This window comes from Priapulus caudatus, unplaced genomic scaffold, assembly GCF_000485595.1.
Source record: "Priapulus caudatus unplaced genomic scaffold, Priapulus_caudatus-5.0.1 Scaffold289, whole genome shotgun sequence".
Taxonomy (NCBI): Eukaryota; Metazoa; Priapulida; class Priapulimorpha; order Priapulimorphida; family Priapulidae; genus Priapulus; species Priapulus caudatus.
The window spans coordinates 57890-76521 of record NW_014577350.1 but is presented as its reverse complement, the minus strand read 5'-3'; the positions used below and the strand labels follow the sequence as shown (position 1 = coordinate 76521).

General features: G+C 43.2%; 2 protein-coding genes across 2 annotated transcripts in view; one reads left to right on the top strand and one right to left on the bottom strand.

Annotated features, from left to right (window-relative positions):
* Positions 1 to 790, bottom strand: part of LOC106808601 (H/ACA ribonucleoprotein complex subunit 4-like) — a gene marked incomplete in the record, with an annotated part of 13846 nt that extends 13056 nt beyond the window's left edge. Inside the window, 1 exon segment of the mRNA XM_014811376.1 lies at positions 736 to 790. Coding sequence (XP_014666862.1) covers positions 736 to 751 — 16 coding nt within the window.
* A 39-nt stretch (positions 791 to 829) lies between these two features.
* On the top strand, positions 830 to 18100 carry LOC106808600. Its single transcript, XM_014811375.1, has 15 exons — positions 830 to 1345; positions 1615 to 2734; positions 3033 to 3148; positions 3497 to 3585; positions 4021 to 4097; positions 7202 to 10425; positions 10780 to 10911; positions 11739 to 11875; positions 12248 to 12366; positions 12785 to 12935; positions 13718 to 13873; positions 14620 to 14785; positions 15121 to 15241; positions 15492 to 15571; positions 16957 to 18100. Exons 1-14 carry the CDS (start codon positions 1231 to 1233, stop codon positions 15535 to 15537), a joined length of 5769 nt encoding a protein of 1922 aa, XP_014666861.1. The 5' UTR covers positions 830 to 1230; the 3' UTR covers positions 15538 to 15571; positions 16957 to 18100.
* Positions 18101 to 18632: the final 532 nt, after the last annotated feature.

Here is an 18632-nt window from a genome sequence, read left to right as displayed (position 1 = left end):
TTCCCGCGGTCGCGTGCGCCTTGCCGCGGAACTGCGCGAAAGATCTGCGCTTCAGCGCTTCGGATCAACAACTCCTTTCGGCAACGCTTCTCTAGTATCCTGTCTCATCTGGACGCTCTAAAATGCCAATTACCCTTTAGATTTTTGATTATTTTATGCCCTTTAGGCTGGGGGCCCGTAGCGTTTTGCTACGGCAGCCCTACGGTTGTGACGCCCCTGCATACATGCGTTGCGTATGTGGTTATACACCATAGTGTTTGGTACTATCACTCGCGTATATATACGAAACCGAGCGCATAATAAGAGAATCGAGCCGGTTTATAGACTATAGTTAGTGTTAGGGTTAGGATTAGGGCTGGGGTTAGGATTAGGGTTAGGGTTATAGAGGCGTGTTTAGGGAGTAGGCACTACCCTAGACTAGCATTATATTACATTTATGTAATACAACATGAACAGCGCATGCGCAACAACTGCTCGGACGAATAGCGCATACGAACAGGTGTCCGATGCTCGGACGAATATCCACGTGCACGTCCCTTATTTATTTACGTCCATTCGCCTAAAGCTCTAACACTGCATTGTACAGAATATAAAGGCCAGATTATGCTATGAGATAGAATAATTAACAGATCGCACTACTAATGTTACCAGTCGAAATCAAATATAAGAATATTTCGTCGAAATGATCTAATTTAAGTATATTTTATGCCGCTATAAATCACGACCACATTTTACCCATGCTTTCGGCCATCTTTGTTTTTAAGTACCATTTGTTTGTCTTCCCGGGAGCCTTTGCACATGAAACACAAGTTGTGGACGCGGTCACGAGGAATCTTGTAGTGTTTACATCGAAACTTTGTATTTTACTACACATATTCCCAAATTCCCAGCCGCAATAACTGCTCTTGTGATGCTTTAAAGTATTATTTATAAACATAACAGTAGCTCCACGAAATGGTCTGTCTAGGTTTAGTCGTTTACGGTTTAGACCATTGACCTTGTATTGCAGATTGTAATTTGTATAGACAATCGGTCGCACATCCTGGTCAGGCTATCATAACACTATTCACTATTACAGGAGCCATCATAACATTGTCTAACTTGCCCTTTGCCCAAGGAAGTGATAGATACTGTAACTGAGTGATAATAGAGTGATTGTTATTATTGTGTCACGTCACGTGTACAGTACTGAGTACAGCACAGTGTAGTAGTGTTAAAACGAACGTAACGATGAGTTCGAATAGCAGCAACCCCGATGATACCCTGCAATCGTTGCAAGAAATGTTTTCTGGTAAATTAGACCCGGATACCGTACATATGATTCTCTCTGAGTGCCACTTTAACGGTAAGAATATCTTCATTCTGCTGAATATAAACAATATTGTCAATAACTTCATTAAGCCAATATCACATTGCGTTGCATTTGCAGCCTGACCAGTGGCAGTGCATATCTGTGACAGTCCAGTTTGTAGCGTAGCTCACTTTCACTTCGAAGGCTGACACTGTGAGTGAGTTTAAGGGCATGGATTCAAATCTGTCAACTATTTGGCAAGTTGTGGGCATATGCAGGTAAACGTACTGTTGACACGTGCTATAGGCCCTATCTATTTTCAGTTGACGAAGCCATCGAAACTCTGTGCATGTTGGCGAGTGCTTGCGAGGAGCAGCACTTGTTAGATGAACAGCTCGGCGATGCGAATGATGGAGAATGTCCACCAGAGCGCGCCACAGATGGCAGCGTCAAACCTCGTTCTGTGGTCAGTGACACGGCGCCGGCTCGGTCGGACGACGTGGGCGGTTATCAGATTCTGCACGTAGGAGCAGATTGTGTGGATGACGGTGCATCGCAGCTGTTGGCTGCGAGGCCAAGTAATGCTCAGATGGAGGCGGGAGAACACATCGCACAGTGCGAGGTTGCTGCGGCTGGTGATCGAGAATGTCCAGGAATAAACACCAAGCATCACCCTTGTCAAGGGAGCGAGGCTGATACTGAGGAAGATGGCTCACAACCACACACCACCCTCTCGGCCACCGCTTGCTCGTTCCAACCACGATCCGGTCCTTCGGTTTATCCACCCGGAGCAGCGCCGCGCTACGAGTCTCCGGTTTTTTACGGCGTGCGCGGGTTTTTGCCGCCCCACTTCGGACACCCGACCCCGTACGTGTTGCGCGGACGTGCCCCGTACGACGTGCGGATGCAGTATCATGCGGCACCTCACGACGGTCTGCTACGAGACTTTGCACTTCGAACGTCCGTGCCAGAAGATTGGCTTCATGGCATACACGCGAACCAGGGGAAGCATAAGAAGAAGAAATCGACAAATGTGACTACGCCTATCGCGATACTCTCTGAGGAGGATCGTAACCGATCGAGTGTGGGTGCTAGCGGGTGTTGTGTGCCGACAGCCCCCGCCGCGTCTCGTCCCGTGCAGACGTTTGCGCAGCTTGCGAGTAGACTTCACGCGTCACAGCCGGACGCGAAGGCCAAGGAAGGTACGCCACTTCGGAGAAAAACGGTCGCGAAAGCTCTGCTGAAGTGTTCGAGAGAATTTCTGAAGAAACACGGAGCGAAGAGACATGGCGTGTGGACGGCCGAGTCGATTGAATTAGCCCTGCATGCTGGAGGTTTCAATTCGCAAGCGGAGAGAAAAGTGGCCAGCTATATGTTGAATGACATAAAGCTATTGGTTCTCATGAGAGGGTGCCCTGGCAGCGGTAAAACAACTCTAGCAAGGTAACTAAAACAAAACCTCTTGTGCTACTGCTGTTGTATTAATTATTTTTCTCACATATGCCTTTTGAAGAGATTTTGCTTGTATACAAAATTTTGATAATGCACATACGAATGGCTATTTTTAATATTTAATTAAATCATAAAATTTAACAGTTAATTCTGCAATTGATTTTATGGTGCTTGAAGCATAGAGCTGCGTTATTTAGCATTTGTTAGTAGAGTAATGGCCATACTATCAATTGAAATATAAATCTAGCTGTCAGGTATGCTAGTTAACCCATTTAAATCTATCTCACAGTAAACTGAAGCATGGTGGTGTCATACTCAGCACGGATGACTATTTTGAAGGCAAAAAAGGATACAAGTTTCAGGGTAGTCAATTGGAGGCAGCACATGAGTGGAATAAATGTACAGGTAAAATATTCAAATTTGTTTTGAACTCGGCCGCTACAACAGGATCATAAAGATAGCAGCGACAATAGTAGATCAGTAGGTATCACACAAATGCTGTTGTGCATGTGAATGTGTAGACTTAGGTGACTTGTTTTCTTGTGTTTATATAACAGAAATTTTGCAAAATTTTACTTGCATTCGACCTTTCTGTGTAACAAACCTTGACCTTGCATAGCATTTTTTAGTAGTTTGATTAGCAGTTTTAATCCTTGGTTAATATGTATGTCACATCACCACCTTTCTTATCTATTTTCATCTATCTGGAATGGAGATAAATATAACGATGGTTGAATTGTTGTCCTTGTGTAGCAAAACAGTTTATGTTGGAAGGCAAGTCACCAGTGATCATTGACAACACAAACACCCAGGCGTGGGAAATGAAGCCTTATGTTGTATTGGTAAGCTGTAAGTTCTATATCAAGTGAGAAATTTATTCACACAAGGTCTGCACAGAAACAGTGTTGACTTGGTGCCTCACATGTCATCTCTCAATAAATAAGTGTCTGAAAATCTGTCTACAGGTCCATAATAAAAGATAACACTTATTTAGCTTGATAAGTAGAAGTGCTATGAATAATAGCTTCTTGTTCCCTTTTGTCTCTATTATTGTTGGTTGATATATTTTCTCTTACCATGACATGTCATCTGATCGATATGATTGCATTTCAATAATTGGCACTCTAAAGAACTACCTTACCCTACCATACTGAGAAGAAAATTGACTTCGGGAAGTCAAATCTAAGCCTACTTTTTATAGCCATAATGTTGCCAAGAATAATTGGGTATTAGGATGGTTTCATGGTTACTTTAGTGTGTGGTGTTATCTGTTTCAGGCACGTCAGCATCGATATGCTGTAGAAATGATTGAACCAATGACATCTTGGAAATTCAAAGCCGGGCAGCTAGCAAAGTAAGTTTGAATCCCAACTAACAATGACAGGTGCTGTGTTTGTCAGTTCAAGTTTAGGCTTCTAGGACAATTAAAGCAACATAACCAGGTAACTAAATGTGAACTGAGATTTATGCAAGATTATTAGCTTCCTACATATGTTTTCTCACACAAAAAGTAAATTGGTGTGTGTTATATAGTAATATGTTTAATACTGGTAATACCCACCACAGATGGAGCCACCATCTGCAGTAGTCTCCCTCATTTATTAACCTTTGTACCTTTGTTAAGAAGAATATCTAATAAACAAGTCATCTATCAAACCAGTTTCTCTCTTTGGTTACTCACACATCGTACAGTGTAACATGGTGGCAGGGGTATAAGTGATCCATCACCCATTAGAACCAGTTCATGGAAGGATTCATGTTGTATGGAGTGAGTAAATTGAAGGAATGCACTGGAATGCAGCCAGCCATAAATCATTTGTTTCGGCGGCCGTGCAGTAGTGAGTGGAGTGACAGCAAGCAGGCAGGCAGTGATGATGAACATTAAAGGAATAATAGGTTCATTGATTATGCAATGTTGACGAATGCTAGAGTAACTGGCACCTTGTGTAGTTAATAAGTACATTACCTTATATATAACGCGTATTAGTTTGTCCAATATCACTGCTGGTTCCATTACAAACAAGACTTGAAATCGGTTGTAGATATGTATCAACTTATCATTTACGTGCCGTAAATGTCATCCAGGAGTCAAGCGATGATGTAAACATTTGTGCGGCCCATATGTTTTGGATGCCAGATGAAACGGAGGTGTCAGCGGTGTAACCACAGCCACGGACTAAACATGGAAATAGAGTAAAAGACACTAACTAATCACGGACGCACGTGGACAGCCCTGACAAAAAGTTCTTTATCACATGCGGCCATGTTTACGAAATCACTGATGATAGCATTGCGTAAGGCGAAGCATGCGTGCGAAAATGTCCGGTGCACTATAAAGTGAAAGTAATGGCAGCAAATGTGATTACTGCATGATATAGGATTTCGATCCACGTTCATTGCCTGAGATCTCGATCTGTGGCATGTCTGTCCCAAACTCCTAGGAGTGCAGAAGTATCGTTATTTACACTACTCACGACGCAAGATGACGAACCTGGGAGTCCAGATGCCAATGTTGAATTGGGCATCCGTCGACCAAAAACTGGCGTACGAGGAGTGGAAAGACTTCCTCTCAAGCTATTTCGTCATGAATAACGTCGATGAGGAAAGACAATGGCATTACGTCTTATTGTCCTCCGGATTGCAGGGTCGCGAACTGTGGAATACATGGGCCCTGACCGACGCTGAAAAGAAGGCACCAGCGACCGTGTTCGGCAAGTTGGAAGCACATCTTGTCGGTAAGCCCAATAAGTGGGTCACATGTCTCGAGCTCTCCTCCCTCATGCAGAGAGAGGGCGAAGTGATAGAAAGCTTTATCTGTCGCCTGAAAGCCCAGGCACAATCATGCGAATTTACGGACAATGCAATTTGCGACGAAATGATTACATTCTAGCTCATCAAGGGAATACTGTATCCAGATGAGCGCAAAACCCTTATCGCCAAGGGAAACGACTTGAAGTTGGAGGATGCTGTCAAGTCTGCGCAGCACTACCAAGCGACGATGCAAAACTCCTCCTCCTTCAGCGCAGGTGTTAAAGTGGATGCCATTCAACGCCCATCACGACACCATGATAAATGCAGATACTGTGGGACCAAGCACGTGCCCAAAAAATGCCCAGCGCATGGGAAACAGTGCAGCAAATGTGGAAAGGCGAACCACTTTGCAGTCGTTTGTACGCAAAAGAATGGGAAACACCACAAGACGTCCACCACGAAGCAGCAGGGAAATCCGCTGCAACAACCCCGCTCGAGCAGCAGAGGCCGGAATGTTGACGCGATCAACTCTTATCAAGGCGCGACGTCACTCGACTGTGGTGAAGTAATTGAAGACATCATCGCAAACGAGAGACAGTCGATTATGGCGAAGCTGAATGTGAGGCCACCTGGTGTCCGAAGGAAAGTCACCCTCACGGTGAGAGCGGACACAGGTGCAAATGGGAACATTCTTCCAAAACAGTCTGAAGCAGATGTTTCCCTAGGTTAACGACCGTAAATTCGTTTTAAGAAGCAGCAAAGTGAGGCTCACTGCCGTGAATGGTACGAGCATTTCACAGATGGGAGTTATTGACATTCCTATACAGTTTGAAAACTCTAAATGGCATGGTTTGAGGTTCTATGTGTGCGACACAGAGGGCCCTGCAATTCTCTCATGTGGGGCCACAGAGAAGTTAGGCATCATTCAGGTTGTGGAAAGCAACAACATTTCTGCGACCAATTGTGAAAGCCCGCCGACTTCCTCCCACGACCCTGTCCATACTAAACTCGCACCTTAAAATCGCACCTCCATACTAAACTCGTCTATAAAGACGTTTCTCTCGTTGGGTTGAGTTAGGGAAGTATTAGGGTAGTAACTTTTTTTTAATTGTTTAGGGTTAGGTTGAAGTGTAGATCAGCGGGGACGCTGAATCAATGACAGGGTAGTCATCGTTTTACACGCTTATCCAGTTCCCTGTAACATCAATACCGCCGCACAATATGCGCGACGCTCCGTCTACACAGACCACCACCAAAATAACCCCAGCCCAGCCTCGCTGACTAATTCATGCAACACCTGCAAAACACATGTTACAATAATGGCCCGAACGAACATCTGGTCGACCCAGGAACAGACCAGCAAGGCTCATTGAAGAAGCCTAACATTCATAAACACTTTTATAATTAGTATTGTGTATACTCGAGTTAATATCTTAGTCATTTCGTATACGTTTATTCTTTTAACATTGCTCAGAGTTCAAATATTATTGTGTAAAGTTTAAGCCATTTAAAGTATGCTAAACTGTGCAATATTTAGCATTAATGCTAAATAATATCTAATAAACAAGTCTCATCTATCAAACCAGTTTCTTTTTTTGGTTACTCTCACATCGTACAGTGTAACAGTGTGTCGTTGACATTTCTCTAAGCGCAAAAAATACCAGGTCACAGTAATCCAAGTTCTCGTTCGTTTCTTTTTTGCAACAGGAAAAATTCCCATGGCGTTACCAAACAGTCCATCGAGAAAATAATCGGAAGGTATGAGCGGAACATCACCATCAGTGATGTGATGGCACAGACGACCGCGGCCGAGATGGCACCACAGAAAAAATCTGCCGACGCCGTTTACTCCAAGGATTCCTCCTCGACTGCTAAAGCAGCGAAGCCTAGTTGTGCGTCTGCCAAAAAAGCAAAACCTGCTGTGGCCAGCCACGTGCAAGGACGTGTGCACAAATCAAAGCGGAGTAAGAAAGCGAGTAGGAAATGTAACAGTATGAGCCCAGCATCGGTCGTCATAGAGACGAGTGCCTCTGTAAGTGTCGCCTGTGTTGCGGTGGGCACGGACGCGCACGCCGATCGATCTCTCAGCCCTCGTTCAATGCCTGGTGGTGAAACCCTAGAAATATATAGTAGCGACACGGACGAGACAGGGTCAGATGGAAGCGATAGTTTTCATGCAGCTGAGGATTGTGATGACAATGTGGGCGAAAATGTAGATAGTGATAAAGATATCTTAAGCTGTGGAGGTGTGACAGAGAAAATACATGGTGGAGGCTGTAAAGAAATAAAACACGAAGTAGATGCTACAAGTACGGGAGAAGTACAGGAAAGAATAGATGCTATAAGTAAGGAAGGAGAGAGGAAAGGAATGGATGACATATGCTGTTCTAAAGCAAAGCAAATTTTAGATATTTTATACGCTTTAGAAGGAGATGAAGGTATAGATGAGAAAAGTGAGGGCAAACTAAAGGAAGGAATAGATGACATAAGTAAGGGCAAAGTAAATGAAGGAACAGATGAAATAAGCTATGGAGATATTAAGGAAGAAATTAATGTTATAACTAGTGGCAAAGTGAAAGAGGAAGGCAATGGTATAAGTTCTTCAGAAATAAACGAAGTTATGGGTAATTTAATCTGTAGAGGAGTAGTTGCAGGAATAGATAATGTAAGCTGTGGACGAATAAATGAAAAAATTGATTATATAAACTATAGTGAAGAACATGGAGGAGTAAATGATGACATCTATCAAAAAATAGGGGAAGGCATAGTTAGGGGAAATAGTGGAGAACTGAACGAGGAAATGGGGGAAGTGAGCTCTGCCAATGCAGAAGTAATTACAGATAATATAGCCTATGGCGATGTAAAGGAAGATGTAGGTGATCTAGGTTGTGAAGAAGTGAAGAATAAAGTAGATGATTGTAGTTGTGGAATACAAGCTGGAATTGACGGTACAAGCTCAGATGAAATACAAAAAGTAATTGACGATACAAGCTGGGGTGAAATTCAAGAAGGAATTGATGGTACAACTTGGGGAGAAATACGAGAAGGAATTGACGGTGCAAGCTCGGCTGAAATACGAAAAGGAATTGACAATACAAGTTCGGTTGAAATTCAAGAAGGAATTGACGATACCAGCTGGGGAGTAATACAAGAAGGAATTGATGGTACAAGCTCAGGTGAAATACAAAAAGTAATGGATGATACAAGCTGGGGAGTAATACACAAAGGAATTGACGGTACGAGCTGGGGTGAAATACGAGAAGGAATCGATGATACAAGCTGGGAAGAAAGCCATCAATCGACGACCGAGAAGAAGCAGCGAGCCAATAAAGAAGAAAGCGAGGCCGTGGGCGACGTTCTTGCGCCGATGCCGCAGCGCAGGAAGGCCAGAGCATGCGCGAGCACCGCCATGCGAGATCTTGCGAGTGCACTGCTGCCACAGCCACAAGGAAAAGGCAAACCGGCGAGCGTGTCTGTGAACGAGTTACCTGGCGGAGATCCATGGTCGATGCCGGCGTTTCCCGCTTGGCAGGGTGTGACGCTGCGAGCTGTCGGGCGCGAGATCAACGCGGAGGGAATCAACGACGGCAACGGTGGCGCCCCTCGGTGGCGGGACGGCGTCGCGCACGCCGCCACCAACACGTACGGCGTTGACTTTCGGCTGCTCGAGAGCGTCGAGGCTGGTGTCGCGGGGCTGCAGCGCGTGCGCACGCTTGTCGCGCGCGCCCGGACTCTCGGCCCCGGTGCGATGCCTGACCCGCCGGGTCATCTGGCGGTGGCGGAGTCGCCCGTTCGGCTTCGCGGCTGGTCACCGAAGAAGCATGCGTTGTTTCCCGACGAGGCGATGCTAGGGGTCGCCGCCACTCATCCGGCGATCGCGCTGATGCTCGACAAGGGATGCTCGACCGAGGACGACAACACGGGCGGAGGAGGAGGTGAAGGAGGAGGAGGGGAGAGTGTCGCGTTCCTACAAGCATGCTTTCCGGACGCGCGCGAGGAGGACCTGCGAGACGTCGTCGAGAAGTGCGGCGGCGACGTCGACTGGGCGATGAATCTTGTGCTCGATGACTCCGGCTTCCTCGCGCACGGCGGCCCCCTGCAGTCGGAGGTGACGTGGGACATTACGCAGGTCGAAGCAGAGGTGGATAAATCCATAGGCGCCCCCGATCAATCGGAGGCAGAGGGGAGCATTGCGCAGGTCGAAGCTGAGGTGGATAAAAACGTCGGTGCCACGGGAGAATCTCGGTCGGCTCTGAACGCGTTGATGGAGACGTACGAGTCGGACAGTTTCGACGAGGAGGAGGATGATGACCCCAGCTGTCCACCATGTTCAGTCGGAATGCCGCCGCCTCTGCCGGGGGCGAAAGTACCGATTCTTTCTAACTGCTCGGAACCAACCGGGAGGATGCCTGGCATCGAGCTAAATTTGAGTAGTGTCGGCGACGGTCCCCTGCCGATGTCGCCGCCGCCGCTCGCCATCATGTGCGAGGATGTCATCTTCTCGGAGAAAGGGTCTGAGTTTTTACGTGACGCGAGCGTCGGCGGCGAGGAAGAAGAAGCAGCGCTGAAGGGCCTCGACGTGTGGGCGGAGTCGGCGATGCACCGGCGCCCTCTCGCATCGCCCGTGGAAACAGAGCAGAGCAAAGCTCTGCAGGGTTTTCCACCAGAGGGCGTAGATGTCGTTGGCGATGTCGATGTCAACGAAAATACGAATAACAGTAACGCCGTGCCGTCGTTGTATCCTTCGTTAGACGTGGATGCTGGCAGGTGTCGCGGCGAGGCGCTGCGCATGGGACCGATGCTGACGGGTCAAAGTTCAAGCGGGAGGAGCACAGATGCAGACGAATCGGATTTTATTTTAACTCTGGATGTCGAATCGGCTGCTAGTTTGCAGCAGGTGTTTGGACCTATAGGATTCTTTGCCTCTACCGGTAAGTTTTAGTACTAAATGGAGAACTTTTTTTTACGTAACTTGATTGTTTGCACATTCCACTGCTTGCAGTACTACTGCTTACATTGTATGCACACAGTGGCTGAATACTTCACGCAAAATTTCGGCAATCGCCCTGTGTATTGTGTATCAATGAAAAGTACTATTTAATACGAGCCACGAGTATTATGAGCCACGAGCGTGCACGTTATGACTTAAAAAACTTAACTAAAAATGTTTAAAAAACGACAAGTCCTGTTGTTACAAGTGATTCTCACAAGAGTTCCAAGCTCGCAACATCGGCCTTGCCCGGTCGCAGCCATCCCATTCCAATTGTGTGACGTCTCGTGCTCAGGTAAGCTGGAAGCAAAGCATCGACGCGTCTTGCTTCCCGTCCAGTTGGCCGCGCAGATTTATCAGCACTGGGCGGTGACTCAGATGTCCAGTATCCTACAGGAGGCCATCACGCCGGACCACATCACAGCAGGTTGCTCTCCTGTATAGCTCGTCGTTATTCGATTACTGTTGTTAGAGATTTACAGTTTACTTTATTTTTATTTTTATTTATTTTACTTTATTTTTTATATATATATATTTTTTGAAATTTGTATGTGCACGTCGGCAGTTGGGACATGCAAATGACGTCTGATTTGTTTAGTGTAACGGGCTCAGGCCGGTGGGTGAGAGACAATTTTGTTTTAGCATATGGTGCTAAACTAGACCGAGCCAGATTCCTGGAGTGGGTTCTACTGATGTGGATTTAAACCCTTGAGTCCAGTATAAAATAAAGAAACCGAAAACAACAACAACAACATATGGTGCATGTGTAGTTTATGAAAAACCATCTAAAATAATAAAATTTCTAGTGTGATTTTGATCGGTACGTTGATTACAGCCCACAGGAATACACACACAATTATATCTTTTTATAATAGATACTTAATAGCATATATTTTCCTATCTAAACTACCAAATTCTAGAACCCATACCCATCAAAATAGGCTATTTGTGGGTCAAATCAGAAATTTTTTTCCGGGGGTGCATGCCCTCGGACCCCTCTAGCAGGACTTCGCGCCTTCGCCGCTCGCTCTACCGTCCGTGCCGGAAGAACAGTTTCCTGCTATTCATTGTCAAATTACCTGCTTTGTCAAAAGTTAACAAGAACCCTGTATATATATATAATTTCAGTGTGGATAGCTCTTCAAACTGACAAAAAAACTTATAGTGATTAGAACCCTATTTTACAGATAATTTAAAGAAACCCCATTAGAGCAGTATGTGGGCAGCATTTGTAATAGACAATTTGCATTTTAGATGAAGTATTAGCATATCAGCTCCAAGATGAGGAAAACAGAAAGGGAGAAGAAAAGCACACAATACCGCTGCCTCCCACTAAACTTACAGAGATCATGGATGAAGAGCTAGCATGGCAGTTGTGCAGAGAGGACCAGGTATGCCTGAAAAACTGTTGGCACATTTCATGGAATGTGTGTAGCTGGATTTACTAGTCAATAGTATGTCATGACAGATGTAGGAATTACTATTAATAAAAACAAATGCAAACATGAATGTACATAATATCACAGGAAGTCGGTTGTACTTGTACTATAGTTGTAGCATGAATAAATACTTATTTCTGGTGTACACCTATATTTCAGATGCACATAGTTGGTCTATAAATTTGCTATTCTCTCACCAGATTCAGCATTTATCTTTGGTAGTAAGCCTATGATGTGGCGATGTTGTTCTCTAGTTTTGTAGTTACCTGTTGTTGTCATAGCTGCAGGGTACATGGGAGTGATTACTACACATTTCTCTTGCAGAAGGTAAAGCTGAACACAGCTGAACTGGATTTTGCAACAACTCTAAAGCTGAAGGAGCTTCAAGAGAGATTCCCTAGTGCCGACAAGGAATTGCTTGATAGCATATTTGTGGCAAACAAGTATGAAATACGTATCACGTATTGAAGCTCTGTCAAACCTGCTAGACAGTCAGCTTCATGAGGAAACTTTCCCATGTATCATTTTCAAACATCACAATTATTATCATATTCAATACGCCTGCATTCCTGATAACTTGTGGTCGTGCCTTGTAAAAAATGAGGGTACCTCATAACTGGAAATGGTAGACGAGGTTACTGTAAGTTAAAAATCACAGTAAAGCCTTCTAATTCCTCCTATAGCTGAAAGGTATATATCATAATTAATATCTGATTAATTGGTCTCTCAATCTGAAGTGTACCAAAAAGTTATCGGCAATGTTTTTACATGTTATTACAAGTGATATTTGTCAGAAAGTATGAAGCTTGTGAATGCAAGCTTCCATCATGATAATGCCAGCTAAATCTTCTATTTGTACAGCTTTGCACTCGGTCCAACTATAGAAGAACTGCGAAATTCCGGCGTTCGAGAATTGTCCCTGCAGTCAGTTGCCGGCACATCAAGACTTGGTCAGTCCACATCAGCTGCCATGCATCTGGCAGGGGATCCCACACTGGAGACTGGCTATGAGGTAGTCGATCAGTTTTGCCGGTGGGAGATGAATAGATAGATGATATTTAGTTACAGATTTCCGGCATAGTTGCATATAGGTTGGACCATGGTAATCCGACACCCTCAGGAATCACTGATAATTCTGAACTGCTAAAGGTCGGGAAAATAACGCCTAAAATACATCACCACCTTTTCATCATTTGATGGATTCATCATCCCCAACGAACATCATTCATCATTCACCATTCTCCAATCACCATTCATCATTCACCATTCATCATTCACCATTCACCATTCACCATTAATTGTTCACCATTCATCATTCACCATTCATCATTCATTGTTCACCATTCATTGTTCACCATTCATCATTCACCATTCATCGTTCACCATTCACCATTCATCATTCATCGTTCACCATTCATCGTTCACCATTCATCATTCATCGTTCACCATTCATCGTTCACCATTCATCGTTCACCATTCATCGTTCACCATTCATCATTCACCATTCACCATTCACCATTAACACGTTCCCTGCGGATCCACGAGTCAGCTCCTGGGAACAATCAAAACGCATCCCCGCAGATCCACGAGTCAGCTCGTGGATAGATTATTGGTTTTTGTTACTCTGATTTCCAACAGGTTAATCAAAAAGTGAATAAAGTGCAGTAAAAACCCCAAAATGCCAGCGCATGAGTGGCCGAAATGGTAGGTGCATCGTTAACACCTGCAGCGTTGAACGTGTTAATCATTCATCAGCGAACGATCAATTGAAGAATCGGTGAATCCCTTCTGCAGGCTGGATCGGACTTCCAGCAGCTACAGGGCCCAGAGTATCACGACTTCCGCGCCGAAGCCTTCCAGCATCACAAGCTGCGGCAGGAGTGCTTCCAGAAGGCGGCCGTCGCTCACGGCCAGAACATGCACCAGGTGGCAGTCTACTACGGGCAGCAGGTGAGCGCACACGCGTGTGTGTTGATCGACGGATGTCCGGAGGGCTCATCTCTTCGATGTACACGTTTAGCTCGAGTAGATGGACTAGAAGGATGTAATTGGATAAACCAGAATGATATAATAATAGAAATTAATTTGCTTAATGCACTAAACTGAAAGATTAACGGTAGACACAGTAATACACGAAAAGTCAAGTTTGTATGAAGTTTAACATTACAAGTACATTGTACATAGTCCTCCAACACCTACGACACGATACCGACACTTCTAACGTAGCACTGATACCCATAGCGCTGTTCTTCGCTCCGCTCTTTGAGGTACATGTTTAGTGTGAGTCCTCCAACACCTACGACACGATACCGACACTTCTAACGTAGCACTGATACCCATAGCGCTATTTGAATACCTGAAATGCTGCTGAGATACCCAAAACACTACTCAAATACTTGAGACAATGCTACGGCACATGTAATGCTGGTCTAATACTGATAACGTTCTAATGCCTATGTATGCCTATGTCGCTGCTCCCATTTCTATAACGCTGATCCAACACCCACAACTTTGATGTAGCACCTGTAACTTGAGCAGTCCTTTGAATCTAAACCTATCCAGGCTCTAACACTTTACAATGTTCAGTCCTATATATATACATTGGAAATATTGCTTCAACACACAGAGCACTGCTGCAACAATCGTAGCACTGTTCCCGTACGTAACGTATGCAGTAGCGCTGTGCGTATTCGCAGGGCCGCCTTCACACGCAGAAGATACTGGAGGCAAACAGCAGAGCAGCCGAGCGGATTCTGCACTACAGGAACGCGGAGACGGATGCCAACATGCTAGACGTTCACGGCCTGCATGTCACCGAGGCCATAGACGCCGTCGAAAGGTTCCTCGCCTGCAGGGCATCCGGTGGGTGCTGTTCACGCCACCTGGTGGCGACTTCTGCACGGCTTGTGGCCGATTGAATTCCTGTAGCGGGATTTTATGCTGTCGGGAATTTTCGCGGAATTGCGGTTTTCGTTGATTCGAGTTATGTGGTGGCAGGCAGTTGTGTAGTATTGTGTTTTTATTTTCATATTTTCTGTATTATATATATATATATATATTAATATATTATATTAATTATTATATTTATATATATTATTATATATATTTATGTATATATTCAAATGTGCATTTATTGTATTATCTTTTTTATCGGGAGGCTGTTATTCGATGGCTCATATTATTCGCTTTGATTTCAGAATGTGCACAATCTGCAACCAGGTATATCTCGATCATTACTGGTAGAGGTGTTCACAGCAAGGGTGGCTCAGCAAAAATTAAGCCTGCAGTAATCGACTATCTGCGACGACATAATTACAGGTATTTGTTTCTTTTCTTGTATATATGCTTAGGTGAAAAAAGCTTAAAATCTTTTAAGTCTCAAAATTGTGTCCAATTCTTATGTATTTTACTCATTTACAGTACGAGCTGTTGCTGTGTTATGAATAATACTCTCCCACCACTGTGTTACAGTCTTGTTATAGTAGCCAAGTAATTCCTATGGTCACATACATGGCAAGCTGTTGCTGTGGCCTGCCTCTACAAGAAATCTCCACACTTCCCTTTTCAGAGTTGCTGAGCCACAACCAGGAATGGTGCAAGTGTATCTGAATTAATCCGTGTCTCAAATCGAAGTGACGCTCAGTTAAGGTACATTCAGACAGGCTAGCACCGTTCGTGGTTCATTCTGGTGACACTGACACCCACTTACTAAAACAGAGGTGTATTCCATCCAAGTGGACTAAAATATTCAAGCACCTTCAGGAGCGCTCACACATTTTAAATGCACTGCAATTCGCTCGGGACTACTGTCGCGATGAAAATGTTTTCAGCCAAAGGCATTTGCGCATCGCTAGCATTAAATCACATTAGCGAGTGTGTGTTGATTGACGTACATAAGCTGGTTTTTCTGGCATTGAATTAATTATAATAAGTAGAATAATAAATATTATAATAATAATTAACGTAATAATTAAAGCTCCCTCGTCAGCACATCACACTGCACAGCATCACGATTATGATTTTTTCGTCAGTTCAAGTTTCATTCATTTAAATTTGTTCTTCACTATTAGTCTAGGCTCTGTGTGGGGGGTGGGGGTGCTCGTGTACATGACTCTTTTAGACCAAAACCTTGTATTTTCTCATTCTTTATGGTAAGACTCTCAATAAAAGTTTGGGTAACACCTCTGGGTCAAGTACGTTTTTTCTGTACAGCCCATTATGTGTTTTTCGGTTAGGCGCCAAAGTGAAAAAATGGCAATATTGAAGTTTCAGAGTACAATTCTTTATTAAGCAACCATAAACCTTTTGCACTGAATTACATTGAATAAGTATTACTAACAACTTTCCAGAATGATTTGTTGCCATAAGCATTGTTTCATGGTACGAAATGGCTACATTTTGCTCAATTTTAGCCAAAAAATAACCAAAAATTGCAGTCACTTTGAAAGTAGCTCTAAGTATTATTGCTTCTCACTCGCCCAATATTGTAGCTAGAGGTACCAAAATTGGGCAAAAGTTTCCTTATTAAGTGCTCGAAGTGACTCAAGCTTCATAATTAGGCCCCCGGGCTCTATATAATGCATAGGGGGGCTGATGTAATTCAGGGTCAACCCTACCCCCAAATAGCAGCCTTTTGCGAATTTCGTCAAATGATGATAACTAGTGACCTAGGAAGTTGATTTTTGTGGCTACGTATAGGTTTTTGACACCATTGAATTGATTGACACCATTATTATACATTTTGGAGTTCACCTAATAATGCCTAGGTATACAATGTACGACATTGTGCGAGTGAGTAGCAATCATACTTAGAGCTACTTTTGAAGTGACTGCGATTTTTTGGATATTTTTTGGCTAAAATTGAGGAAAATGTAGCCATTTCGTACCATGAAACAATGTTTATGGCAACAAATCATGTTGGAAAGTTGTTAGTAATACTTATTCAATGTAATTCAGTGCAATTTGAAAGTTTATGGTTGCTTAATAAAGAATTATGCTCTGAAACTTCAATATTGTCATTTTTTTCACTTTAGCGCCTAGGCACCGGGCCGTCTGACTCCTGCGATCTGAATTAATTGTAATGACAATATGCCAGACTATAGGCACTAGCCTGTGTGGTTACCGTGAGTGATGGAATGCCCCATATGCTTTTGGATGCAAGGTAAATGTACACATGTATTTTAATTGGTGTGCAGGATGGTCTAACTGAAGAAAGGTCGTGGCAATAATGATTGACGTTTGATGTTCGGATGATGAAGCTTAACATAGTTACATTTAGACGTTGTTTAATTGCTCATTTTAGATCGTATTGACATTTTATTATATTGATTAAATTAAAATTTCTATTTTTAGATTATGGCAGTTTTATCTAGTTATGTCTATATAGATGTACTATGTGAGATTACCATGATTGTTATAGACATACTATATTATCCAAGACATGAATAAGTGCTGTGCAATTTTTACGTAATCGTATTCTGTATCGTCTGTATTTTCAATTTAATCTGTAGATTACGTAGTGAAATTGAGCGTTTGTTATTTTATGACGTTTCTACATGCACATATTTTCGTAACGTGCTACAGAATTTCATACTAATTATGTGCGTTCTGAGCAGAGAATTATTGAAAATAATTTTTATAATGAATATTATACATTTGTTGATTTTTATCGTGAAGATGTACAATTAGATGAGAAATAAATTTGAAGTGTCTAGAAATATAGAAGATATGCATCTTAAGTGTGTTGTTGCCTGCAAATTATTATTATCACTGTTGTTAAACTATAATATATTGTTGAATAAAGTGTTACCACTTGTACATTTCTATGCAAGTAACAATTAGTAATAATTACAGTATCGTTATTTATATAGTATTTCAGTGTATAATTGATAGATCGTTTTTATAAACATGTCAAAGTGTGAAAAATAATTCGAGTGCTCACTCACTTGTGACCTGTGTTTAGACTAAAAAAATCAAGAACATTTAAAATTTACTGGTGGGACGTCCTGGACTGATTTTAGAGCCGGAAGTTTAAACAACTTCAGATGCTATTGTGGATAATTTTGTCGTAATATCATTCGTATAGACTCGTGCATTCACATGTTTGCTCCTGATTGTGGTTTGCCGTGTAAGCACTTGCAACAGTTGTTTGTGTTAATAAATATGATAATAACCCTATTTACGATAGTTGGATATTAAATGCAGTGGCAATTTTCCTATTGAAACGCGTTTTTGTAGTTGGCAAAGCTAACTTACGTACTGCAGTCTTATACGTTGCTTAATAAAACGTCCCAATTGAAACAAATAATATGAGGTTGGTATCCTGGTGGTTTCTGGCGTTTAACGTACGTACATGACACGCCCTGGTGTAGACGGCTGCAGGTGTTTAGTAATAGTTGCATAATACTTGTATAATGGTGAATAGGCCTACTTGTGGTTAGAATATAATAATAATTTCTCGTCAGTTGATGATTACACCGTGTCAGTCGTTGTTCTCATGAAGTGAGATTTCCGCACTAATTATAATTATAATTAATAAAAATAATAAAATAATAATTTACATAAATGTCGCCATGCGTCTGATGCTTACTCTCTCTAAGAACGACTGCCTGCCCAATGCCCATCACTCTCTTGCTCTAGTACTATAGCCCGCGGATCGCTGCGGCAGCGATCCGCGGGCTATAGTACTAGAGCTAATCACTCTCATGCT

Excerpts from the sequence above, each read along its gene's own strand:
- LOC106808600 (XM_014811375.1), top strand. The coding sequence starts at position 1,231 with ATGAGTTCGAATAGCAGCAACCCCGATGATACCCTGCAATCGTTGCAA. Across the intron at positions 10,912-11,738 it reads GCCGGACCACATCACAGCAG|ATGAAGTATTAGCATATCAG; the intron begins GTTGCTCTCCTG and ends TTTGCATTTTAG. Across the intron at positions 12,367-12,784 it reads AGCATATTTGTGGCAAACAA|CTTTGCACTCGGTCCAACTA; the intron begins GTATGAAATACG and ends CTATTTGTACAG.